Genomic DNA, 26664 nt, shown 5'->3' on the forward strand with positions numbered 1-26664 from the left:
TGACCGTGTTTTGTATTAAGAGTTGAAGAGAACAATATGTGGATGCGGACGCCCCCCCCCCCCCCTCCTTCGTTGTCATAAAAGGAATGTCATAAGAGGAATTCGGACTAAGCTCTTGCCGCTCATCCGCAGAGTTTGTCGCGTTTGCCCGCAGGCTTGTCAAGAGCGTCACAGAAGGGCGCGTCTGCCTCAATGTCTGGAATACGCCAGAGATAACACACCGCAGCTTGTCTGCCGTGCGCGCAACTTGATGCCTGTTACGGCCAGTGTTTTCCTCTGTTACGGTAGTCATGTCGGGCGATTGAGAAGTGCAAGGGTCTTCGCCCTCATAAACGCAAAGTCGAGTCATGTCCCGTGCGTGAGGAACCGCTTTAAGAACACGCTTATACTGCATGATGGTTGTCTCAGTGGGTGGTATTTTTGCGCAGCAAACTTGGATGCGAGCGCAGGTAGCCTTTCCAGACAGTTGCTTGTGACGGTCGCTGTGCATTCTGCTTGGCCCACGCAGGTCAGAGCCTCCTGGCGTAGGCCAGTGTTAGCGTGTCGTACGACTCGTCGCGCGAGACCACCCTACTGCGCTTTCGGCGGCCATCTACTTTCTGTGAAGTCTGGCCGTATAGAAATACGACCGCCAAGTAGCAGCAGCTTGGTCTTGCCAGTCACCATAGATCTCAGCGCACGGCGACGTGCCGCACTTGTGGCGCCTGCTGTCTGATCTCTAAAAGCTCAGGTCCTTTGTACGGAGGCTAGAATTGCCTACTGGGCCTTTGCAATGCGTGGCTTCCATCCGCCAGCCGATCGCCTCGCTAAACACTCATAAAAAAAGCTCTGATCCGGGCTCATACTCGTCCATATGCGTGCACGTGCCGGCTGCTTCATTACCAGCAGCTTGTAAGGCGCTTTTTGCAAACGGCTTTGTTCTCCAGAGCTGCGCGCCTCTGTCGCTATGCAGAGCTGCACAATGGGCTCGCATGCCTGCTTTGACCCAGCTAGTCTGAATTACGACTCTCCTGGTGTGCTCTCGTGCCAGTCTCCGCGCAGGCATGCGGCATCTCCATTGTTTGCATTTGTTCACACTTACTCGTCACGTTAGGCCTCGTAACGGTTGCACATCGTCGCTCGTTGCATTGCAGCCTCGTATTTTAATACTGCATACTCCCGATAGTTTTTTTTTTTTTCTCTCTGGATCCGTTTATCGATCGGTACATGCTTTGATCGCTCTAGATAGAACTGGGCATAATTAGTTTTGGGAGATATGTGTCCGGCGCTTTGGAAAGGAAGAGGAAGAAGAAAAATCTGCTTTTGTTCGGGGTCTTTGAAATATCTAGGGCTGATTTACGATGACCATCTGGCATAGAGGGATCACATTGAACATGTTGCAGCGAAGGGGGCACGTGCTGTGGGTATTTTGCTCAGGTTAAGCAATCCAAGGTCTGGGATGCGGCGAGACGCACTTTTAATGATTTATGTTATGTATGTATAGAATTTGGATCTGTGTTATTTTCTGGTTCACCTGCTTACAAAATTCCTCCGCTTGTTCTTTTAGAGCGGGAAGCGCTTAGATTATGCCTTGGGCTCCCCAAATTTGTGGCTAACAATGTATTATACCTTGAAGCCCGAATACCACCGTTGTTAACTAGATTACAATTCTTGACTGTCCAGACGTATCTAAAAATATATGAATCACAATTCCACCGCTCCATATCAATTTTTTGTTTCGAGCCAGACTCCTTTTTTGGAGTCGGATGGCCTCGGTTTCGTACCCCACAGGTAATTCTAGTGCAAAATCTGTTACAACCTTTGCACGTAGTCCTTTCTAACATCCTTCCAACAAAAGTAAGTGCATCGTCGGTTCAAATTGTCTATGATGACATTTTCCCAAATAATGCAAAACACTTCTCACCTCACATTTTAAATGGATTATTAGATCATTTACAAAGTCCTCCCGTTAGCATAACGACAGCAACGGATGCTTCTCAATTTAATGAAAAAGCCGGCGTTGGAGTATACTGTCCGCTTTTAGACGGCTTTTTCAGTCCGTCTTCGGATTTTACTCCAATTTTCCAAGCGGAGTTGCTGGCGGTGGTGCTTGCTCTGCGCAAACTAGGCCCACCATACTCAACAGTGGCTGTAATTACAGACTTATTTCTTGTGCTTGTCGCTTTCTTCGAATATGGATTCGCCAATTTTAAACACCTTTCTTTCATTGCTCCCCTCACATTTGAGCCTCATAGATATAGTGTGGGTACCAGGACACAGCAATGTGACAGCCAATGAGGTTGCTGACAGACTAGCTAAAGAATCTCTGAATGGCCTTGTATTGCCCATCCTCCCGGCAACAGCGTACATAACAGCAGCACGATTTAGGCGGCATGCCTTATTAAGCACGCAGTCTGGATCTGTATTATCATCGGATGACTACCTGCACCTCAAGTATCCTGGAATAGGAAATCATATGTCAATCAAGGCAGACTGAGGTCTCTCTAACCAGGCTACGCTGTCGTATTCCGCCCCTAAATTTCTATATGCACAGGTCTGGTTTGGCGCTTTCTCCTGTCTGCGCATTCTGCGGGGAACCGGAAATAGATCATTTCTTGATATTTTGCCGCCGTTTTACCATGATGAGAAAACGGTATTTAGAGAAGCCGTTGCAACAGCTGGGTCTTAATTTGAGCAGCCAAATTTTATTATCGTTCGGTGCCACCATGCTTGGGTACAGCCACAGGCCTGTTTTTAACGCCATTCAAAACTTCTTAATAGAAACAAAACGTCTACCTTGCTAATATGCTTTGAAGTTTTAATCTGTACATATAAATCTGACTATTCTCCTACTGCGTGTGTTAGTATTTACTCTTTTTTATTTTGGTTCTTCATATTTACATTTCCTTCTCTATTCCCTAGCATTTATTTCTATTTATTTTTGCGATGTAGTTATACATCTCAAAATCTGATATCTCTGCACCCCAATTCTTGGCCGATCCCCCTGTGTGGGTATGTGCCATCAAATTAGAAGAGAACAACAACAACTTTCATATTTCGAAGTGCAGGAGCTTCTTCCTGGTGTGCTAAAAGGAAACGCAACTGTTCTTCACATGCTCGAGAACAGCATCGATACAGGTCTGTGCACGCAGTTGTCGAAGGCACACGATTCGTCTTTGGTAGCGCCTAATTGGGGTGATTTTGTTTTCGGACGGATATGACGCCCGGGATTCGTAGAACATTATTCCTACTCTACGAGTATTGGGTCAGTACGTGCTCGTATCGTCTTGCTGCGGGTGCTGCGCTCCGTGGACACGTAGCGTGCTTCTTGCGGGGACGGCGGCGACACTTGAGGGGCCGGTTGCATGAGCCAGCCATCCTCTATTGCCTCAGTACGGAAATCGCACATCTGTGCGTCGAAGCAGCTCGTATGGTTACTTTCCTCATTAACGCACCCTAATTGTCACCAACAAAGGCGCGCCGGCGGCTGAAACCCGGGAAGCGCTTCACATGAACGTGGCTGTCGCGAAGGCGTCTTTTGCTTGTCCTTTTCGCAATGAGCATGTCTCTCTTGCCGTTCTCTGGAATGAGCGTCTCTGCTTTCCGTGCCTTTGAAGTGCTGCCAACTCAGATCGTTTGTTTTTCTCCGCCTTGTGCGTAGTCGAGTATATATCGCGTGTGTCCACGTGCATGTTGATGATTGTATCGAAACTTTTTTATCTGCTCTGTAGATCTGCGCCGGCCGAGAGAGCATTGGGGATTGCGGCGGCTGGAAAGGGGAAGAGTGATATGTAAAAAGGAAGAGCGACAGAAGGATAAGGAAGGGGTAAAGAAAGAGAAAAAAAAAACGCAACCTCTTGCGTTTCCCATCTAGGTTTCCAGCGTCGGCCGACCGTCTGTAGGCTCCTTTTCTTTGTTAGAGCACTGCGTCATGGCGATGACGTAGCGCCCGGCGCCTGCTGTTATTGGCCCAGTGCGTGCCGAGCGAGAGGGCGAAGCGAGGGAGGTGGCCGGCGGGCGCCTATAAAAGTGGCCGGTATGGCCCACTGACGATCCAGTGATGAACACGGCGGAAGTCGAGGTCGCCCATACAGAAGAGCAGTCGTGCCGTGTAGATCGAAAATGTCTGCCTCCGGATCGACGCAGTTCCTAGTGCGGCAGGGCAATCCCGCCGTGGCGTCTTCACTATGCGCGAGCCCCGGCCTGGACGCTGGCATGTGCGACGCTGGACGGTGAGGGGACGTCCGTGGCTTCCCGGGTTTTGTTAATCTTCCGGGATGGGATCCGGGGTTATGCATTCATCGGCTGAATAACGTTTGCTGTTTTTGGCTGTCGCGTCACTTTGACATCCGTATCGTATTGCCGGATGTCAACCTGTGCTGCGCGCGGCCTATTCTTGCCGTTGTAGCCGATTCTATTTTTCTTTTATCACCCATCAATCGCCTGGTTTCCGGGGCTGGGTGTTCGTGTGCACTAGAGTAATTTCTCTTGATGGTTTTCAGCTAAGGGACACTACGAAAGCAAAGGGGCAACCTGGACCAATTAGTAGGCACGCGCTACATGATTCATGCTGTGCATGCCATCGTGACTGGCCCAGGGCGCCCTCACCTTTCGTTCTGTGCAGAAAATGGCTTGTCGAATGTAGCGCAGATAAATGTTCTCGCATGCGTTACCGGTGTCCAAACAGTGCACAAATCGCCTAGCTTCACGGGGAGAAACCACGAGGCCACAAGCTCGCAGCGCTTGTGGTGTCGTGTTGTGCGAATGCCGGCACACTAATCCCAGCTGCTTTTTCTCCTGGCTTCTCCCAAATTTCGTTTTCCTTGGGCGCAGTGGCATTTTCTGGCTTCTTTGGCTGCACTGACCGATGCCTGTCTCTGGCCGGATGCGTTGCATTGATCGCTTCTGGACGAGGCGCTTCACCAGGAAGCATCGTGCAACGGTCATCGAGCTGCGCGTTTGTCGTTCTCATGCAGAGCGCAAATCTGGGCTGATTGTTTCTTTTTTGTTTGTAGAGCGCCGGCGCAAGTGGACGGGGCAGCAGAAATCTGGCCGTGGACAACACAAATGCCCGCTTGTTGCCTCTTTTCGTGTTCCTTCTGGCCACTGCCAGGTCTTGGATCGACCACGTGATCAGTTGCTTCCGGGTTCTGCGAGCGTCGCCTTCTCAAACAGTCCAACGTCACGTTCCAGTTTCCTTCTTAATTATTGCTTGAGCGTATCATTCTTTTCTGCCAGCTTTTTTTTTCCCACAGTATCGTACTTGTATTTTAAATCCAGCAGCACCACCGCGTCCAGTTGCTCCGCAATCCCTCCTCACGGAGTCCAGTGGCCGCAGTGGCCATTTTGTCTCCTTTTTCCTCCTGGAGAAAGTGGCCTTGCCTCCAAGCGCTGGGATGGGGAGCGTATTTCATGGAAATTCACAAGCATTAGGCTGCATGGACAGTCGATAAGATAATGGACTTCCTTTACTTAACGGGATGACATGACAGGATGTCTTCCGAGACGCTGCTCCTCAGCGGTATCGGCAGGCCACTTGCACGAGCTTATCGGCGCGCCTGGCTGGCTGGTGTGAATACTCCCCACCTTGAATAACGACCTCAAGGCGACTCGTTTGATAAGCGGTATCTGTGCTTTCCCCCCGTTACGTAATAGCGGCTGACGGGGGTCGTGCACTTTCTCAAATCTCGGTCACTTGCGTGTGGGCTTTCACTTTTTGCAGTGGAAAGAAACGGGCTGCCGTATTCCTGTCTCCACCCTCAGTTTACAATTATGGCGTCGTCTTACATATTGTTCCCCAGCTGTTTCATAAGTCGATTTTAAGTGCGCAAATTTCGTCTTTGGGGCAGTGTTCGGCAAGCGGTACGTTTCTACATCCCGTCGCCTTCCAGGAGCCAACCAATCGCTGGCGAGCAAGGAAATGATGGGGAGGGGATCGATTTTCGCGACAGATATCCCTAGAAATGGGATTTTCGTAACAATATGTTTGTTGTCTTTTGTTGATGCGAACTGCTCCTGTGTAAAGTTCGAGGCCCCCCACTGCTGCGCCGCTTGCCGTGCTTGACAGGTTAAGACCCTACCAACCCCTCGGGAAAATCTGTGTTCCTGCGTTGTCGCGCTTTGCTCGCCTCTTTGCGTAGCGATTTCGTCGGCTGCCATTGCGTGCGTAACGCGCGCGCTTCTTGTCTCGCAGGTCTCTGAAATGCCTGCAGTCGCAGCTGGCTCAGCCGGCGGGCGCTTGCGCCCGTGCGTTGAGCTCGTCGCCGGCGCTCCATCAGCAACCGCAGCCGGCCACGCTCTCGGCGCTGCCGCACGATGTGCGCGCCTACGTCGAGGAGAAGCAGCGCCTCTGCCAGCCCAGCGCTGTGCACATCTGCGACGGCAGCGAGGCCGAGAACAGCCACCTGCTCGACCTGATGCTCAAGGCCGGCAGCATAGTGCCCCTGCCGAAGTACCGGAACTGGTGCGTGGTGTCCTTTGCCTCGGGTGGTGGGGCGCAGAGGCCGAGCCTCTGAACTTGCAGATCCCCTTTGCACCCAGTACTAATGGCGCAGGAACCGACCTCGGGTCACGTTGCAGCCTCGCCTCTCTGCTTGCTGCCACATTCTGCTGATGCAACTCGCAATGATACCGGGTGCTTCAGTGAACACTTTCAAAAATTCACCGAAAGTAGAGTTCAGAATACACAAATAGAAATGAACACTCTCTCTGTTGCGGCGCGCAGAATACGCTGTAAAACATCAGAAGTCCACTTATGACTAATTATAATTAAATTATTACCGTTTGAAAGCTTTGGGCAAGTTGGCATCATATCAGTTTTTGTAACGAAGAAAAACTCGTTTTATAGAGCCCTGCTTTGTGAGGATATCCAACAGTTTCCGCGTGAAAGCTAAACTAAGCGTAAGACATGCAGGTGGAACAGCACAGACTCAACAACCAGTGATGTGTGCAGTGGCTACAGCACTCAGTTCGAACTACAAGTGGTATTACGCCATGTTATATACTATATTTTGCCCCGTAGCTTGGTTCAAGGGAAAGGCCAATCATTTTCATCTGCGGGGTCATTATATTTGACGCTAACAGAGCAAAACGAATTGCATTAGATGTCAAAGTAGAGCAGGCTGTTCGAATTTGACGCTGTAGCTAATGCACTTGTCATAACTGGACGTGAAGTCTGTACCGGATTTCCTGCGCATCTCTTGCACTCTGTTTTGGTTTTGCATGAAAAAAAAAAATAGTTGGATTTCCTCATGCTGCAGGGCTTTTGAAAAGAGATTTCCTTAGGTACAAAAACTGATAAGGCACTATCTTATAGTTCACAACTTTGAACTACCTACTGGGACTAACTACCCAACTGGGATCATTGAAAAGTTGGTGACCTTTTGTTAGTTGTATAGTTGGAATAGTTTTGCAGTGAGTTGTGCCGCTGTGTCTGAGGGTTATAAAAGTAGCAAGTAAAAAATATTTTCAGAGTAATTCTTTTTTAAATTGTTACCTGAAAGCCCAATATACTTATTACGGCTTTTAGGTTGCTCCTCCTCAAGGCAGCTTTTTGTTTTCACTCGTTTTACTGATGCCTTGAGCCGCTAGGCTATGTTGCTCAATGCCTGGTTCTGTTAGGACTCGCATAGCGTGACGCAATGACATGCTACACGAGTCTGTCTTCAGGCAATTGTTGGCTGAAAGGTGCTTTGGCTTGAAATGATATCTTTGCCATGCTGTGCAGAGCAAGGACAGTGTGCTCTTGTATCATGCAGAAGCTAGACATCCTTCCCTGTGCCATGTTTACTTTTGCGTGACACTGTCAAGAATAGTTTATGTATTGTTTTGCCTTGGCTGAATGAGCAATGCTGCATTTCAATATTTAGTTCATTATTAAAAATTTCTTTTTTATATGTGCATATGAAGCTGCTGGACCAATTTTTAACCCAGCATACTGGTGTTCCTCTTGCACATTAGCTACCTGGCTCGTACTGACCCAGCTGATGTAGCCCGTGTGGAGAGCAAGACAGTCATCAGCACGGAGCGACGGGAAGACACCATCCCAACACCTAAAGAGGGTGTCAAGGGCACCTTGGGAAACTGGATGTCGCCAGGAGATTTGCAAAAAGCCCTCAATGAACGCTTTCCTGGCTGCATGAAAGGTAGGTAGACGTAATATTCACATATCCTATTCTTGTTTCCTAGCACTAAAAAATTGGAGAGTAAGTGGAATATTTAGGGCCTACTTGGCAGCAGTTCCACCTGCTTGCTTTTCAACATACTTGCTTATGCAGTGTTTCCACTGTCATTGCAGCTCATGACATGTGCTTCGTTGGCCTGTATAGGTTTGTGATTTCGTTCTGTTTGTTGCTGCGCAGGTCGGACCATGTATGTGATCCCCTTTAGTATGGGACCTCTTGGCTCTCCACTGAGCAAGATTGGCATCCAGCTGACAGATTCCCCGTATGTGGCTGCCAGCATGCGCATCATGACTCGCATGGGCTCAGAGGTGCTGCGGACTTTGGGAGATGGCCCGTTCGTCAAGTGCTTGCACTCTGTGGGACAGCCCCTGCCCATGAAGAGTGAGCATGTGACACCCTGTGTGCTCCTGCGCTGTGCAGCCAGCTCTTGGCATCTCTTTAGCAGCCCTTTAGGATTTTCATTCATAGTTACATTTTTTTTTCTTGTGCTTAAACCCACTGCTGCAGACTGGCTTCTTTACTCGCATGCTGTAGTAGTAGACCTCCTAATAGCTAGTACATAGCAAGTTTCGTCCGTAGTATATTTTTAATGCTAGAAGCTGTACTTGGATTTGTTCTTGCTCTAATATGTATGTCAGGGGAAGAAGCAGCCCTCTTGTGCAGTCAGTTTGTCATGCATGTGCGTATGCCTTTAATAATTTGATGCACTGTTTCGATTCCATAACTGCATCGTGTCTACTTAAATGTCATTTTATCAGGCTGTGTAATGCACTTGTAGTGAAACACTTTTCGTTATCAGCATTCAGATGGGACGATAGAATTGCCATCCTGGATGCTTTCTATGCCAAAGGTTTAACTGTTTTCCAATAGATTCAGGCCATGCTTTCAGTCAACTGTGTAGTCTTTATAACACACTCATGAGTTTCTTTTGCAGCACCCCCTGTGAACAACTGGCCTTGCAATCCTGAGAAGACAATTATTTCACACATTCCTGACAACAATGAAATCTGTTCATTTGGAAGTGGCTATGGTGGCAACTCCCTGCTTGGAAAGAAATGCTTTGCCTTGCGTCTTGGTTCCATACTGGCTCAGAGAGAAGGCTGGTTGGCTGAGCACATGCTGGTTAGTATGTCATTGCCGCTCCTACGGTATGCCTGTGCGGTGCTGGTGTTAGTGGCACTGTGATATCAGACATATTGCTTATGCTATATTGTTAGGGTCGGTACATTCATTGAGATGTATTTTCCAGATTCTTTTCTTACTAGGCGACATGTGCCTTGTTACCATGTTGCACCAGGCACGCAATATTCATTAATTTTGCGATGAAGGAAAAATAATGCTGCTACTCGATTTTAGGCATCAACCAACCAGCTCGCACCACAGCTTTGCTTGGTTCCCAAGATTAGCCTAGGCAAAGTTTACAACATGGAATATTTTATAACTTAGACTTCAGGCTCTTACCCTTTGGCATGCTATATGAACGATTGTGTACAAAAGGAACTCTTGTTTTTTTTTTTTTTTTGTGAGTGTGCTGCTCCTGGGTTGTGATTTCTTTATTTTAGGTGACTTGCATCTTTCTTACTGCAAATAAGGTGCTTTTTTTACAGTATATAGAAAACAGGGTACTAAAAATATTTGAGCCCGTGTGCTGTGTGATGTCAGGCCACGTTAAACATCCCCAGATGTTCAAAATTTCCGGAGTCCTCCACAACAGCGTCTCATAGCCTCAGTCGCTTTAGGACGTTAGAGCCTAAAAACCAGCCCAAAATTAAATATCTCAAGGATCAGTGCGCAGAGTAGTGCGTTGCTCACCATTTTTCTGGTGACATATTTTGGTATCAGTTGTAGCATTTGAAATGTCTTCTTTACACAATGTTTTTTATAGTTGGAAATTAATGTGCACTTCTGAAAGAACAAATATTTTCATGGCCAATCGGATGTCTACTTGCTAGATCACAGTATTTCGATAACAATATCTCCACCAATTATTACACCTTATGCAAAATTTGGAATGTCCATGCAAAAAGTTGACTGCTGGTATTTTGGGCTGGAAAAGGAACAAGTTAGTTTCGAGGCCTAAAGTCATTATTTAGGTGGAAAGGTATTTCTTTTTGATGGAATAAAATAGCGTTCAGAAGGTGCAAACTGGGTGTTTTCTCTTATTAAACAGTTCTAAACTGTTATTTATTGCAACTGCTCTTGATACAGTCTTTTGAAGCTGTTTGCAGTGGCCATTTGGAATTTTGATTAATCATCTTTGTTTTCAATGGTTTTTGCCACTTTTTTTTTTTTCATCTTCAGATTTTGGGTGTTACAAATCCGAAAGGCGAGAAACGATACATTGCAGCGGCTTTCCCCAGTGCCTGTGGCAAAACAAACCTTGCCATGATGACTCCAACTTTGCCTGGCTACAAAGCAGAATGTGTTGGTGATGACATTGCCTGGATGAAATTTGATGAAGAAGGAGTGCTCAGGGCTATCAATCCTGAGTATGGCTTCTTTGGTGTTGCTCCTGGTGAGTAACTTTTTTTTAAGTATAGGCAAGAACCGATTGAAACTGCCTAGGTGCATTTTTTTGGATATTAATGTTGTGGTTATCACTTGCTCACATGGAAATACCTTTTATAGCAGAAGCACTGATAAGGCCCTAATAGTATGGTGGCAGTACTGTCTGCATCCAGCTCTGCACCATTCCCACATGCTTGTAGCTCATTAAAGAAGTTTTCTTTTCATGCAGAAGTATTACTAGCCCTATTAGCCAAAATCCAGCCGAGCAGTGATGCTTCAGGGCCAGCGTGCTGCTGCATAGATGAGATATTATATCAAGTGTTGCCAATGAGGATGTTACCAAAGCAAGTGTAAAAGGGAGAATAAATCACTCCCACACTGTAATTTCTTTGCTGTGCTGCTTGAAATCCCGAATGTGTGCTAGTATTTGTGCACAACAAACCACGCACACTAACCATCCCGCAGAAAAAACCTTGATGAAAGAAACTCAGGCGCGCAAAAGGTTTTTCAGGTCTTCAAGCAGAGCAGTTTTGTTACTGCTTCTAATAAATTAATTTGTGGCATTGGATGCTTGGCTGTTGGTGTGGTTGTAGCTTTTGTTGACAAACTGTTGGTACTTCATTCTGGAGTGATATGCACAGCTTTCTTCTTGGCCAGCTGCATATTGTCATTGTCCTCTACTTTCCAGGTACATCTATGGCAACCAACCCTAATGCGATGAAAACTATTGAAGAGAACACTATGTTTACTAATGTGGCTGAGACAAGTGATGGTGGCTTTTGGTGGGAAGGCATGCCAGAACCCAGCCCGGGCATTCGTATCAAGTCATGGCGGGGTGAAGAGAACTGGACACGGGCCTTGGGCACACCTGCTGCACACCCCAACTCGCGATTTTGCACTCCAGCCAGCCAATGCCCTATCATTGACCCTGCGTGGGAGGACCCCAAGGGCGTGCCCATCTCTGCCATTCTGTTTGGTGGCCGCCGTCCCCAGGGTGAGTTGGCTAATGCTTGGCTTTTGTGTGCATATCGTGCCTCATCGCTGGCGTAGGACATGATCGAGTCACTCTAACTTTATTTGCATGTAACCTGTAGAAACTTTGAAACAGAAATATTTTGCTACATACTAGTGTGTTTTCCCAGTGCTAGCAAAAGTGTCGAGGAGCACTATGTAGCTTTGAAACCGCTATTCAGCATGTCTACAATTATAGCGTACTCCTATCTGCCACTCAAATTTTCCATGCATAAAAAAAAAATCCTGCTTGGAAGCACACTGAAGTAGCATGCTCAAAGTGATCATTTTCGATGACTGTACTGACTCTCCGGTAATCATCCTTGCAGGTGTTCCACTGGTCTACGAGGCCTTCAGCTGGCAGCACGGTGTATTCATTGGATCAGCCATGAGGTCCGAGGCAACCGCTGCTGCTGAGCATAAAGGTAGACAGAACACTTTGTCTTTAAGGCAGCGCACATTTTTAGTGTGAATTCCTGAAATAATGCCGCTGCCATTGGCTTTCAATTCTCTATCTTGCAGGCAAGGTGATAATGCATGACCCATTCGCCATGCGGCCATTCTTTGGGTACAACTTTACAAACTACCAAAGGCATTGGCTCAGCCTTGGAACCAAGCCAGGAAGGAAGCTTCCCAAGATTTTCCATGTCAACTGGTTCCGCAAAGGCTCTGATGGCAAATTTCTGTGGCCTGGCTTTGGTGAAAACTGTCGTGTCATTGACTGGATCCTCCGCCGTGTGGATGAAGAAAGTGGCACTGCTAAGGCAAGCCATCTTTTATTTCATCCTTGCTTTTTTTGGTGAATTTTTAGGAAAAGGTTTTTAGGTGTTTTGTCTTTTTTTTATGTTCACTCATCTTCAATGCATCCGCATATTATTGCAAATTGACTATCGCTGGTTGTGGGTAATATGACCAGCTCTGTTCAATTTGTACATCTTAGGAACCTGGTAGGTTGTTGCCTCTCATTAATGCAAGCATTGAAGGACCAGAGGTCTTTATACGGAAATGCACCATCACATTTTCAAGCCTTTTCTCTGAAAATTTGGGGTGAAAAAAGCTGGCAATGTACTGGTTTCACTGTACAGTAAAACCTCATTAATTTGGGTTTCACACGTCAGTACTATGTGAGGCACGCTGTCGGTCCTGGTCCTGCCCATTGCCCTGCCTCATTCAGGATCACGCACACTAAAACTGTGCTCTTGCATGCCAATCGTCCCAGCGCTCTATAATAAATAATTGTGCTCCCACTATAGCCCCCACCAATTCGAATCCGGGAGGCACAGTTGGAGCACAATTACATATTATAGTGCACATTATCCTGACAGGCAGGTTGATTGTTTGGGATAGGGGTGCGGAGGGGGATTTTTAACAGACTGGGTCAGTAATTCTCAGGTGTGCGCATACAAAAGCTCTTTTCGTTTTCTGGTCCGCTGAGTCCGTTTGATAATGTCAGATCAATAACCAGCTTTCAGTGACGAGTGAACACTTAATATGCGGACCGACGGTGCGCCGTGTGAATCGGCCCTGGAAAAATGCCCTACCGAAGGTGGAGTCATTACATAGCCTCCTCAGAACTGCTAAAAATTAGTTTGCATTATTGTATAAATCTAAGTAGTAATAAATTTGGCAATGGTGGTCTGCTTTATAGTAAATGGTGCCATTTAGTTTTTCCAACTCCGTAATGCTTTGATGCATTCTCACTGAAGGATATGTTGAAGCAGTGTGACTTGCAAAATAAGGGCTAATGGGACCTCCTTCACAGTGTTATGTGCTAGCAATGGGACCTCTTCACAAGTGTCTGTTCTTATGGGAAGGCTTAATAGCCAAATAACAGTTTTGGCCATAGTTAGCTGTGGTGTGTTCGAAAATGGAAAAGCCATGTGGATGGAAGCAAGAGGAATGCGCTTTGGCACCGCAGCGGCGTTAATATAAATAAAATAAAATGTACCAGCCAGCATGGGACATGACAGGTGCAGCTGCTTAATTGCTGCTAATAGCAGTCAGCCACCGGAGGGTGGTTTTTGAAACTATGCAATAAACTGATAACGAGGGCCTTCCAATTCTAGTTGTGCTGACTGTTGTAGCTACGTGAACAAGCAACAACACATAATGCAATTTGGACTTGAGGGATATCTTGACAGTTGCTTGCCATGAAGGCCATATATAAATTGCCCACCTTCTTGGAAACCCATCTGGGTTAACCGATGCGACCATAGATTGGGTAGTAGGGTCAAATTTTTCGCCTGTGCTACTCCGTTAACCTGACATTCTGGCCTTAGCCGCCGCCACTTCCTCACCGGGCAGGTTGTGTTAAGAATGCCGCGTTCGGCTTTGATACATTGTCTCTAGGGCGGTGCACATTTTTAGTGTGAACTCCTGAAATGATGCCACTGCCTTCGGTTTTCACTATTCTATCTCGCAGGCACGGTGATAATGCATGACAGTAGTTTGAAGAGGAGGAAGCCATGGTTGGAATTAAGCTTTAAAATGCATTGAAAGTGTGCAGGCCAACCAAAACATTGATAGTTTACAGGGCTTAATGTCCCAGTGTGACTTCGGCTACGAATGATGCCGTGTGGAAGGCTCCAGAAATCACTACGAGCTGGGGTTCTTTAACCTGCACCGATATTGTGCAGTATGCGGGTGCCTTGCTTTTTACCTCCATCAAAAAGCAGCTGGCCGCGGCCAAGATTCGATTTTGCACCCTTGGATTCAGCAGTTGAGCAACTTAACCACTGAGCAACCATGGTGGGCTATTGAAATTAATTTGAATTAACTGCAAATAACCTGACTAACCTGAACCTGAATAGTTCTGACTTCTTGGTCTGAAATGCATGTGCATTGTTCACATCGCTTCGTCAGCACTACTGAAACTCCTCTGTCAGCTGACTATGCCGCACTTCCAGTGTATTCCCAGTTAAGGTTTGTGTATGTATAGAGTGCCCCAGCTAAAATGGATGAATATTAAAATAACATTTGATCCGTTGTAGTTACTTTAAATTAAGTAACTGTAGAGTTTTGCAAGGTATAGAATGCTATTTTTCTTTCTGCCTATTTTAATATTGCTCTGAACGCTTCGATGTGAATTGGAAAGCTGTCGATCCCCGCAAAAGTGGTCCGACATAGGTGCTTCTGATGAGGTAGCCATATTGGTGTCCTTTCTATTCAGCAAAAACAGAGATTTGCAAAATTGAAGCAGTACCATACAAGAGCATGCTCTGTGCACTTGAGTTAGCCGATGTTGCAGTGCTCTCGTCCACGAATTGGTAAAGTGCTAAAATAAAATAAAGTGGTAAAGAATTTGTAAAAATTTGTGCTGCACACAACATAGCTTCTTGTTGCTTCTCGCTTTTAGATAAGTGATTTCTGGCAAGACAAAACGTGCACAGTTGGCAGCCGGTGGGGCTTCTCATTGAATGAGCAGCGATGCCAAGCTTTGTAGTGGACAATGCTTACTAAGTTTAGCCTTGTAATCATGTTAAATTGAGATGCACAGTGCATGCTGTTGCACGGTATTTCGTAGATGCTAATGCTACCTCTTTGTATATGCCTGGGTTGGACAATTTTCCTGTAGAAACTTTTTTTTTTTTTTTTTTTTTTTCCAAAATATTGAAGAGTTTTAGCTGGGAGGACATGTATACTTTTTTGCTAACATTGCAGCTTATTATTAAACAGCATGCTGTCTTTGTTGGATTGTTAGAGATTGCTCCTGCAAAGCTTACTTTTTGAGCTTCATGCATTCGTATGCATGTAGCACGGAGAAAAGCTGCACGGGCCAAACATCCAAACAGGTCCTGCTCATGTGCAGGTTTGCACTAATTTACCGCAGTTCATTAGTGCTTTAAAGGGGCAGAACACTGGAATTTAGGTCTTGAATTTTTTTGAGACGCAATAGGAATTGATGTCTAAAATGTTAGATTCGATAACTGTTTTGGTGGAAACGCTGTAGAAATTACCGAGAATTTTTCAATCAGTGCATGCGCCCGTTTTTATGTACTCCGATGCTGGAAACTGTGAGCAGCGACCACAGTGACTGGTGGCCGACAAAAAAGGCGTACCAAAAACAAATATAAATTTCACTCGCCAGGCAGTAATTCGACATTTTTTTGCTTGGAGTAACGTCCTTTTCAGTTTCACAATCAAGGCTGTTACGGCGCAGTAATGTACGCCTCGTCAACAAAAGTTTTACTGGGTACTATCATCACTTCATTACGGAATTCCAAATACTGTGGCGCCATCTAGTGGCAAAACCTGAACGCATGCCTTTCGTGCTGCGAAATGAGGGGTGGTTTTTATTTAAAAACGCAGTGGAGAGAACGTAAAATATAATGAATAATGCAGGCACTCCGTGAACAAAAAAGGACATTGTGCACTTGCAAAAATTGGAGATATATTGACACATAGTCATGTGGGGTACTAGACCGAAAGAAATAGGGTTTCTCCACTAGATAGCGCCTCTGTTGTTTTTATTTGATTCTCAATGGAAAATTAGACTTGTAAAGCCTCTTTGATATTTTAGTGCTCGATCTGTACTATATGAGGCAATGTCTTCATCTCCACTATAATTTCATGACATATTTTGGACAGTGTTCTGTCCCTTTAAGTGAAAGCTACTTTGCTCTGTTTCCATCAGGAATCTCCCATTGGCTACCTTCCTTCGGATGGAGCCTTGAACCTGGATGGCCTTCAGGAGCCGGTGAACATGAGCGAGCTGTTTGGCCTGACCAAGGACTTTTGGCTGCAAGAGTGCCATGAAGTTCGCAAGTACTTTGACGACCAACTTGGCAAGGAGCTGCCCAGTGAAATTGCCCAGGAACTGGATCAACTGGAGAAGCGGGTTAAAGCCATGTAGGAGGGTACTAAGCAATCCCAGTTTCCTATCCTGTAGTCCCCTTGTAGCCTTTGTGCCATGACAAATCTCAAGCTGCCAGTATATTGTAGTCAAGAACTAAGTGGAGCATGCATGCATGACTTGTTACCACTTAGTGTAATCTGATGTTTAAGTGCAACAGTCAAGTGCCTTTTGGGACCACACCTGATATAATGAGCCGTACTCAGTGCCCTACTGTTTGCCGTTTTTTTTAAAGACTACTCTGTCTAGTCTTAAGAGAAACTTGTAAATAATGTGAATCGTTTTTATTTATGAACATTTTTAGCCATCAAAACAGGTTTCGATGCCTCCCAAGGCATTTTTCGAGAATAAAGAGTGAAGCTATTTTCGACACAGTGCTCTTTGTCCATTTATTTTCCTGCTCGTTTGGTGGTTCCCCTGGCTTTTGCTGCAAAAGGACCCGGCTGCGAGCAGGAAAGCTTGTTTAGCCCATATACATTTGCACATTACTGTGAAGCCTCATTCTTTAATCATTGTACTTGAAAGTACTGTCCATTGTAAGGTTCTAGGTGCTTTACAGTAAGCTAACCACAATGGCAAGTTCAGTGAAACCTTGATGTGTTTCCTGGACTTTAAATATTCCTCAGGGTTGCACTATTGTTCTCCTGGTTAATATTTTTCCGATAACATAATCTCCTGCTGCTATGTTTAAAATTTGTACAAAATTTTTGTCTTACATTCAGCAGCCATTCGCCCTTGCACAGGCGTAGAAATGGGACGAATAGGGGGGGGGGGGGGGGGGGCGTTATGCGATGTGGGTGGGAGTGGTGCAGTGGCAGCCATCCATCATTGTGGCTTCTTTGCACCACTTTAATGCAAGGTGGTGAAGTACCAAAATAAAGATTACGGATTTAGCAGGGGTGGATCAGATGTAATTTAGATGTGCTAGCATTTCAATCTTGAGTTATACATATCGCTAGCATGTAGTCATAATCTACCACATTATGTGTAAGGCCAGCTAACAGAGTCCTGCTTTAAAGAAGCCATACAAACATGCTGGCATGGCTAGAAGTAGTGACTCTGGATCCTAAGGTTCCAGTGGGTTCAAATCTCAAGTGCTTCCAAATTTGGCAGCGCCTGCTAATTAGACCACGACATAGTCTCGGGATGTTGCGCAAACTGTCGGGCCATGTCTCCTGCCAACTACTTCCTCTCTGCACGCTTGTGTGGAGGAGTGGCCAAACCTCTACAAAATGCAGAACTGGGGGATCTTGGGGCTAGCGCACTAAAAAAAAATGCACTAGTCTTTGAGCCCGCAATACCTGTGGAATGCGATGTCAGAGACATGCCTGATCTACAATGTGCGTAATACAAAGGAAGGGAATGTGGCATAACAAGCAGATGTACAATGTGAGAAACAGGTAGCCGCCAGGGCAGCTTGGTTAACAGCAATACTTGGTGCAAGAGATCAAGCAACTGAAAAATGAAGAATTTGGTGACTTATTGCCCTCAAGGGATGAGGTGTGTTGTAAAGCTCATTCAGTGTTCAAGACTGCTAATGTGGACTTCATCTGAAATCATTTACTAAAGAGGCCCCAAAAACGCTAATTGATGTATTCATCAAGTGAAGTCAATTCAGCTACACTATATTTTTTACTAAGAATGCCTTTGTTATGAAATTTGTGGCTGCAAGCGCTGCTTGGCATACTGTGTTATGTTATACTTTGCACCATTTAATGTGAAATATGTGAAGTTGCTCACCATTGTCGTGAGACTAGAAAAGAAATCCCGCAGAGGCAATTTTGGAAGAAAAATGAAATAAAACACAAAAACTCCAATGCCTATTAACTATAAAAGATTTGCGAGCCTGAAAATGAAATATTTTTTTTTTTTGTAATTCTTATTGGGACACCAACTTTTGTACTCCGCTGAGAAATTTGAAGGGCTGTCACATATGACCAGACATTTTTTTTCGTCCGAGGTACAGTCGTGAGCAAAAGTGGTATACGACACTCAGCCGGTGACCATGCTCGGGAAAATTGCATTGAAATGCCATCTAGAGACAGCGTCAGGGATAGTGATAGCGACACATTCACGTGGATAAAATGGGGCACCGCCACTATTGCCTCAATCTCAGATAACTGCTGCTAGAATAAGATGGCATGCAGTTTTCTGATCCGTTACTGGCTGAGTGTTGTATACCACTTTTGCTCACGACTGTGCTTAGACTGTGCTTAGACTGTGCAATAAATAGCCACAGATTTTCTCTGCAAGATCGGAGGAGGTCGAGTGCAAACTCTGGTCCGTTTGGCATGGAAGGACCCTAGTATGTTTGTCAAGCGGCGTGTAGGACAGTGACAAATAGCGCATGATCATCCTGCTAACATTGCTGTGAACCCAGTGATCGACGACGCGGACGAAGTTTTACATGTCTGGTGTGTGTTCGGTGGCCTAGTCCATCGCGGTAACCTGTGCCGTGCCTTCCTTGTGTTGCGTGTTTTTCGGGACTTGGTGCGAACGCTTTCTGCCCCGCAACATTTCGGTGGAGGCGCGAGCTTTCCTGTCATCCTCATCCTGGAGCGTTGGTAAAGGAGCACATGCGCATTGCATCACACAGCTTTGCAGTGGTTGCTACACCAGCACAGCCATAACGACTATACCCAGCGAGTTTCGACACCCCAACATCCCTCTACTTCCATGGCGATTCATTCCCGTGACAACACCGTTTCCGGCACCACAGGGCCAAGAAGTGGATATGTGGATATCTATGTAGGAACCCATAACATGGGACCGCACTGTGATGCTGCTGAGCGCCGTACAGCTCGTTCGGCTGAAACGCCGCCGGCGTCCTAGTAGTAGTAATAGTTCGGCACTGCATGTCTGATATAATCGGGGGCTGTGTTAAAAAAAAAAAAAAAAAACATGGTAATTTGTGGTTCTAGTGAGTGATTGATGTGGGATAGGCGAGAGCGAGTTAATGAAATCGGTAATTAACTGATGATGATAAAAAAATTGCAAAAGCTGGTCCAAAGGTGTCTGAATGTTCAGAATGAAAGGTCAATGCTTAATGATGCCAATTAAAAATTTGGGGGTTAATTGATCAATTGACAAAAGTAAAGAGATTGCAAGGTGTCAAATGCTCTGAATGAAAAGCCAATGCTTGATGATGCTAATTATGAATATTTAGAGCGTGTAATTGACAAAATAATGGAAATAAGCAAAATGAAAAATTTGTAAAGGGGAATCAAAGGCGTCAAAATACTCAGAATGAAAACTGCTAATTAAGAAAATTTAGTGTAATTAACTGAAATAATTTGGAAAAGGTACAAAGGTGACAAAATGTTCAGAATAGAATGCCAATGTTTGCAGATGCGAAGTGTGTATGAAAAATTTGAAGCATAAAAAAGTGGACAAACATTATCCCTGTGTGTGAAAAGCTGTTTCGTCATACCCTACACGGTGGACTTCACCGGCTTGCATCTAGCGCAAACAGCGCGTTCCGCTGAACGCGCACTGTGACGCATCGAGGGTCAAGCGGCGTCCGAGCTTACCAGTGGCGTCATCGCCAGGTCGGCTAAAGCGGAAAAATATAAAACAAAAAATTAAGAAGTGAGAAAGCATCGTCCATGAGCGCGGATCTTAAGTGGCCCCCTAATTTTTTTTTTTTTTAGCTGACCTGCACGACGAGGTAATGAGCACGTGAGCACGATGTAAGAATAACCCCGTTCGTTCGTTCAACACATTTATTTATACAAAAGGGGGAGTAGATATGACGGCAGTCCTGGGTGGCGCCCTCAGTCCAGGGCACCAGTTGAGCGTGCAGCCAGCCGTGCCCGCACTGGGCGGGCAGGCTGGAGTTGCAGAGCTGCTCTTCCCAGGTTCCGCTGATGTCGGGGGGAAGAGGAGGGAGGTTGGGGTTCGAGGTGCAGGCCCATGTGACATGTGCGAGGGTGGCGGGGCTGGTGCAGAAAGGGCAGGTGCGAGTGTAGTGAGTGGGGTAAAAAAGGTGAAGACGCGCAAGGCATGGGAATGTATTTGCCTGGAGGTTTCGCCAGTCAGTAGAATCTTGGCGCGTGAGGCGAGAATGCGGAGGGGGATACAGAAGCCGAGAGGCTCGGAAGTAAGCTATATAGTGTGTCGGAGTATGTGGGTGGGACCGGGATTGGGGTGGGATCCGGTTCAGAGGAGGAGGAGGTCTGCGTTGCCCGGTAAGTATGCTCGCGGGCTAGAGCGTGAGCTCTGTTGTTGCCGGCCACCAACTCGTGTCCCGGGGTCTACGCGAGGTCGACCATGTGGTCAGGAGGGATAGTGGTCAGGATACGGAGTGAAAGTGGGGAGATTCGGCCATCACGGAAGCGACGAAGGGCAACCTGCGAGTCCGAGAGAATGACGGAGTGCTCCGAGGCGGAAAAGGCCCGCCGGGGTGGCGCAGCGGTTCAGGCGCTCGACTACTGTGCCCAAGGACGCGGGATCGAATCCTGGCCTCGGCGGCTGCGTTTCGATGGAGGCGAAACGGAGTGGCGTCCGTGTGCTGTGGTTAAAGAACCCCAGGTGGTCGAAATTTTCGTTTCATTAATTTAGTGCCCGTAATAAATAAAAAAAAAAAAATGGAAGCTACCATAACCGCATTAGGTAGGGGTGTGCGAATATTCGAAATTTTCGAATATCGAATCGAATATCATAATATTCGATTCGTTAAACGAATCAAATAATGGAATTGAAAATTATTCGAAACTGTTCGAATATCTTGGCAAATTTTCGAATAATTTTTTAATACTTTTCGAATAACTGGCACGAATTAACGGCTCGGTAACCTCCGACCATTCTCGCGAAGGCAGCGTCAGCTCCGAGCAGGCACAGCTTGCTGCCGCAATAAACCTACGCGAGAAGCAGAGATCACCGTTTTAGGGAGCCTACATGCTTCAGCGTGGCCGCAACACGGCCCATTCGCATGGAAACATTCTTAAAGATTGGACATATCACGAATCGCGGAGGCAACTTGTCGTAGTAACGCTACATGTACAGCCTCGTCCACTTCTAGCTATAACACGGTCACTGCTTTCAAGGTGTCATTGCATCCGACCCGGCCACGCAGTAATCTAAAGTGGCTGGCCATGTGAAGCAGCACATCCGTGTCTCTGTGTGCTTGCATCGCTTTGCATCGATATCTGCCTGCGTCAGATACAATGTTGCTTTAAAAGCAGTGACCGTGTTCTAGCTAGAAGTGGACGACCCTGTACATGTACAGTAATTCAGGAACAGGAAGAGTCGAGACTGTCACAGTTGGGCTCGCAAAAAACTTCTGCACACGAGCAGATGGATTCAAGAGGAGAGCAGTCATCCGTTTGGGGAGTGTTTAAAACTTTGGTATCATCGAAACACAATAAAAACCCTTGCTCTTTGATGCAAGAAATGTCCGACTATCTCCAGTCCCCAGTATTGCCTCATGATAGCAGTCCATTTCAGTGGTAGCAAACAGAAGGAAAAATCAAGTATGGAGCTTCTGCAACCATGACCAGACAGTATCTTGCCATTCCGGCTACTCAGGTGGCAAGCGAGAGACTCTTCTGAACTTGCTCCAACACAGTAACTTGTCGGCGGGAATCACTTTCATCGGACAGTGTGGAGCACCTTGTTTTCTTGCACGGCAACTCAGTGCGGTCGAAGCTTCCGTAACGTTTCCCAACAGACCTGCTGTGCAATTTTACAGACCAGAACCATTTGTTGGTGAGTATCCCTAGTTACATTATGATGCACAAGACTGCCTTTATTTTGTTCCCATAGTTAAAACACTTTTTTTTTACGTATAGTGCTGCCATTGCGACATGCCCAGTGTTCCATATACTCATTTAAATCTTTGTGAAATGCGCTTTGTTTCACTGCATCTGCACTACTTCTAATGTTTCACCTTTTGGGATATCAAATTTTATCTTTGTGAATGGTCGTTTCTCATAACTGTTGCAACAAGTTTCAGTCCTAGTCATTAAAGGCTCAAATAAAAACTGCAGATTAATCTAGACATGTATCTGCATTTTCTGTGTGATTTCCCCGCAGTGTTAGAGCCTTAATCTAGTCAAGCATTTTTAAAATTTTTGATGACTAGTCTGAGAAAGTCTTGTCTTAGTTGATGTGATGTTGTTTGACTGATGCCATGTTGACAGTACTCAATTTCTAGTTGTGCATTCTAGTAGTGCCAGGCTGTACTTCTAGCCAAGTTGCATCTAGTAATTTTATTAACTCCTGCCAACTCCACTTGACTTTACTGAGTGCTATTTTCTTTTGCTTATGGCTTTGTGCAATCTTTTTGCTTTTAAATATTTAGACTATCTCGCCTGTAGTCAAGGTTGACGCAGCTGTACATTATTGTGAACTGTATATCAAACAGCATTTTGAATAAAATTGAATTTCATACACTTTTTAATGTTTTGTAATCAACGTACAACTGATATGAACATAACTTGCAGAGTATTCGATTCGTATTCGATGTGCTGCTTTCACTATTCGATTCGCATTCGATTCGCTTTTTAGCTACATTATTCGTATTCGATTCGATAGCAAGAGTGCACTATTCGTATTCGATTCGGTTTGGAAAAAGTACTATTCGCACACCCCTAGCATTAGGCGACAGTCCCTGGCGGTGGTTCGCACACCCCTAGCATTAGGCGACAGTCCCTGGCGATGCGTCTCGCGACGCCACCGCCTATCGTTGCCGCTGGTGCGTACACCGCACGAAGCGACGGCACTCGGCGATAGAGGCGCGTTTTCAGCGTTGCTTAGTTACCGCGGCATCGTCGTTCGGTCAAGGGGAATAAAGGTACGCTATATCCCGTTTCTAACACTAAAAAGCATGAAATACAATAAAACACCTGAATCTTTTTTTGCAACGCATCGCGTTTAAAAAATAAAAACAAAAACGTCGCAGCGTAGAGGTGCGCCACCACACTGCGTCGCAGACTTGAATTGCAAGCAGTGACGTTCTACTACTCTTTTTGGAAATTAACGATATCTATCCACACTAGACTTTTTTTTTTTTTTTTGCCTTTGCTACCCAACCAAGCTTTTACTGAACTGTCTCGATGTGTCTCGATATTTGCACGGATCAAAGTGAGCGTCTGCAGGTTCTTCGCTCAAACCGTAGTAAGAAACATCGCTCGAAAAAAAGAAAAAAAAAAAAGCCAGAAACATTGAGTACCCCAAAGCCTTCTGCGATTGGCCGCAGCGCGAGCTGCTTCTGGGCAATACGCAAAATTTTCTAAAAATCCAGAATCTGAGCGACAGCGACGAGCGGCAATGCTGGCGGGGTCCGCACCACCACCACTCAGACAAGCTACAGGTCTGGGATTAAATCACCTGAATGTTTTTCGGTTCGACGAGCTGAAAAATTACGGATGATCGATCAGCACAGGCATCTACTTTTTATTGGTCTGGGAGCAAGCGAATTGTTGCAATTCTAAATGCTTCTCACACAATAAAAAAACCCCTTAAGGTCACGAGAACGACTGATAAACACTGCGGATTAAAATGAAATATGCACCCTATTTTCCTGGTATTTACTTATTTCAGCGAAGGTTTATTTACTTCGCCATTTCTAGTTGCATGGATGGACGGACGGACGGACGGACGGACGGACGGACGGACGGACGGACGGACGGACGGACGGACGGACGGACGGACGGATGGATGGATGGATGGATGGATGGATGGATGGATGGATGGATGGATGGATGGATGGATGGATGGATGGATGGATAAGGCTGAACCCTTTGAATCGGGCGGCGGCGTCACAAGCCGCCTAGCCATGATTAGCAATATAGTTTGGACCTATTCTTGCCTTGCTTGCAGCCACCAGTCAGCTAGCCTTCGTTTGGTTATTTTTACCCTTTTAAAGTCTATTTTCTCTCCATTATCCTTAAACCCCAATGCTTTGGCTAAATCTGCCCCATTGCCTTGAACTATAGGACGGATCCCTTTACAGGAAATTATTAAGTGTTCAGCCGTTTCCTCATCCTCCGCACACACCCTGCACAGCGTGTCTATCTCTTGGTACTTGACTCGGTACGTCTTAGTCCGCAATACTCCTGTCCTAGCCTCGAACAACAATGAGCTGCCCCTGGTATTATCGTAAATGTTTTCTTTGGCTATTTCCTGCTTGAAAATTCTGTACAGTTCCAATGCTGATTTGGTCTCCATCCCTGTTTTCCACAGACCCCTCTCTATTTCTTTAACCTTTTTCTTAATTGATAATTCCTGGCTGGTCCTCCTACTGCTGTCCAAACATTTGCTTGCCAATTTTCTTGTCCACCTTCTACATCTTGTGTCAACATTCCCCATGCAGAGGTAGCTGAAGACTTTCCTAGCACACCGCTTTTCTTCCATTTTTCTCAATAGTTGCTCAAACGCTATCTTGCTGCCAGCTTCCCTGCTCTCAAAAGAAGACCATCCCAGGTCACCCTTCACACCCTGGTTTGGCGTATTCCCATGAGCTCCCAAAGCAAGCCTACCCACCCCGCGCTGCTTAATTTCCAACCGTGCTCGGATCTCTGATCTCATATACAGGACTGCATTGGCAAAAGTTCGACTAGGAACCATCACCCCTTTCCAAATTCCTCGCACCACTTCATACGTATTGTAATTCCACAGTGCCCTGTTTTTCACGACGGCTGCGTTTCTGCTTCCCTTAGCTGCCAAATATTTTTCATGCTCCGTTAGATATTGTTGTGGGACGCTGTGCCCGCCTAGAGATAGACACAGAAGAACGGAGGACACCAGGCAAACACCACTTGCCCCGGCGCTCTTTTGTTCTCTAACCCTCGCGCTGGCGCCGCGCGCTCGTCTCGCGCTCCTCCAGCGCCTCTTCTTTTTCTGGCGCAGCGCTCCTCGGCGCGCGCCGTAACATCTTTCCACCGGGAGGGGGGGGGGGGGGGGGGGGATAAAGTGTCGGTGAGCTGCTGCAGGCGCTCCACTTATGGGGCGGAATTTCGTGGGGAAGGCAATGAGGCAGCAGGCGACGACAGTAGTGGTGATGGCCCGGTATCTGAGTCAATGCTGGCGCCGTTGACATATCGCTTCATGTTTGACACATGCTCCGGGAAAATGTGGTGCACACCGCATGGTCGATGCTCGGGGAGGTCTTCGGGGCGGTATGTCACGGGGCCGAGCCGTTCAACGACACGGTAAGGGCCACGGTATCGGGGCATGAGCTTTGTGGCACGGCCAGTCGCGCGGATGGTGCGCGAACGAGGACCAAGTCACCGGACCGGAAGGAGGGAAGTGGTGGTGCTGCCGCATACGCAAGGTTGCGCTGAGCGTCGAGGCGGGCGTAAGTCGTTGGGCGGAGTCAGTTGGTGACGCAGTGTGATGGGGAAGGCCCAACTGCGCGTCGAGAGGGATGGAGGGTATAGACGACTGAGAACGGCGTGACATGCGTTGTTTCTTGCCTCGCAGTGTTGAGTGCAAAAGCTGCCGCAGAAACAGAACGATCCCAGTTTCTGTGGGATGGAGCCACGTAGGAGGCGGGTATATCCGTGAGGGTGCGGTTAACACGCTCCCCGAGGCCATTGCACTGGGGATGATTGACGGATGTAGTGGAATGCGCAATGCCGAAGGAGCGGAGGGCTCGCTCAAATTCATGGGACATAAAGCAGCTCCCACGGTCCGTGATGAGGCGTCGGGGCACACCATGCCGAAGAACGAGATGCTGTTCCGCAAACAAAACGGCATGAGCGGAAGAGGTGTCTAGAACGGGCAGTGCTTCGACCCACTTGGAAAAGTAGTCGATCGCAACCAGAATATACCTTTTTCCGGCGGGCGTCTTCGGGAATGGGCCCAAATGGTCCAGTCCAACCAGTTCGAAAGGTGAACTCGGCGGCGAAAAAGCCTGCGGGGGTGGCTTGGCTATTCGTGTGGACGATTTCCGGTATTGGCACGTCTGGCAGGACGCAACGTATTCCTTGACATCTCTGGACATATTAGGCCACCAAAAGCGCTCCTACACTCGTGCGTAGGTCTTGCCGCGACCAAGGTGACCAGCTGAGGGAGCGTCGTGTAGGCCGCGCAAGACTTGCGACCGCAGTGTTGCTGGCACCATTGGCAACCACACGGGTGGTCGACCACGCGTAGCCGTCTCACATGACACAAGAGATTATCTTTAAT

At 46.7% G+C, this 26664-nt stretch overlaps 1 protein-coding gene across 2 annotated transcripts in view; it reads left to right on the plus strand.

Annotated features, from left to right (window-relative positions):
- The window catches only part of LOC146202732 (phosphoenolpyruvate carboxykinase, cytosolic [GTP]-like), a 62520-nt gene extending 45617 nt beyond the window's left edge, over positions 1–16903 (plus strand). Inside the window, exons 1-10 of one of the 2 annotated variants that reach the window (XM_084588288.1) lie at positions 4035–4211; positions 6173–6442; positions 7939–8123; positions 8340–8543; positions 9097–9284; positions 10464–10677; positions 11359–11664; positions 12011–12106; positions 12204–12445; positions 16315–16903. In XM_084588288.1, the coding sequence (XP_084444414.1) occupies positions 4102–4211; positions 6173–6442; positions 7939–8123; positions 8340–8543; positions 9097–9284; positions 10464–10677; positions 11359–11664; positions 12011–12106; positions 12204–12445; positions 16315–16533 (2034 nt within the window). In that variant the 5' untranslated portion in view covers positions 4035–4101 and the 3' untranslated portion in view covers positions 16534–16903. Of the gene's footprint in view, positions 1–4034; positions 4212–6172; positions 6443–7938; positions 8124–8339; positions 8544–9096; positions 9285–10463; positions 10678–11358; positions 11665–12010; positions 12107–12203; positions 12446–16314 lie in introns of those variants that run through there. The other variant, XM_084588289.1, reaches the window with a different exon arrangement.
- Positions 16904–26664: the final 9761 nt, after the last annotated feature.

Source organism: Amblyomma maculatum, chromosome 1 (genome assembly GCF_055883805.1).
Source record: "Amblyomma maculatum isolate TAMU_Amacu chromosome 1, ASM5588380v1, whole genome shotgun sequence".
Classification (NCBI taxonomy): Eukaryota; Metazoa; Arthropoda; class Arachnida; order Ixodida; family Ixodidae; genus Amblyomma; species Amblyomma maculatum.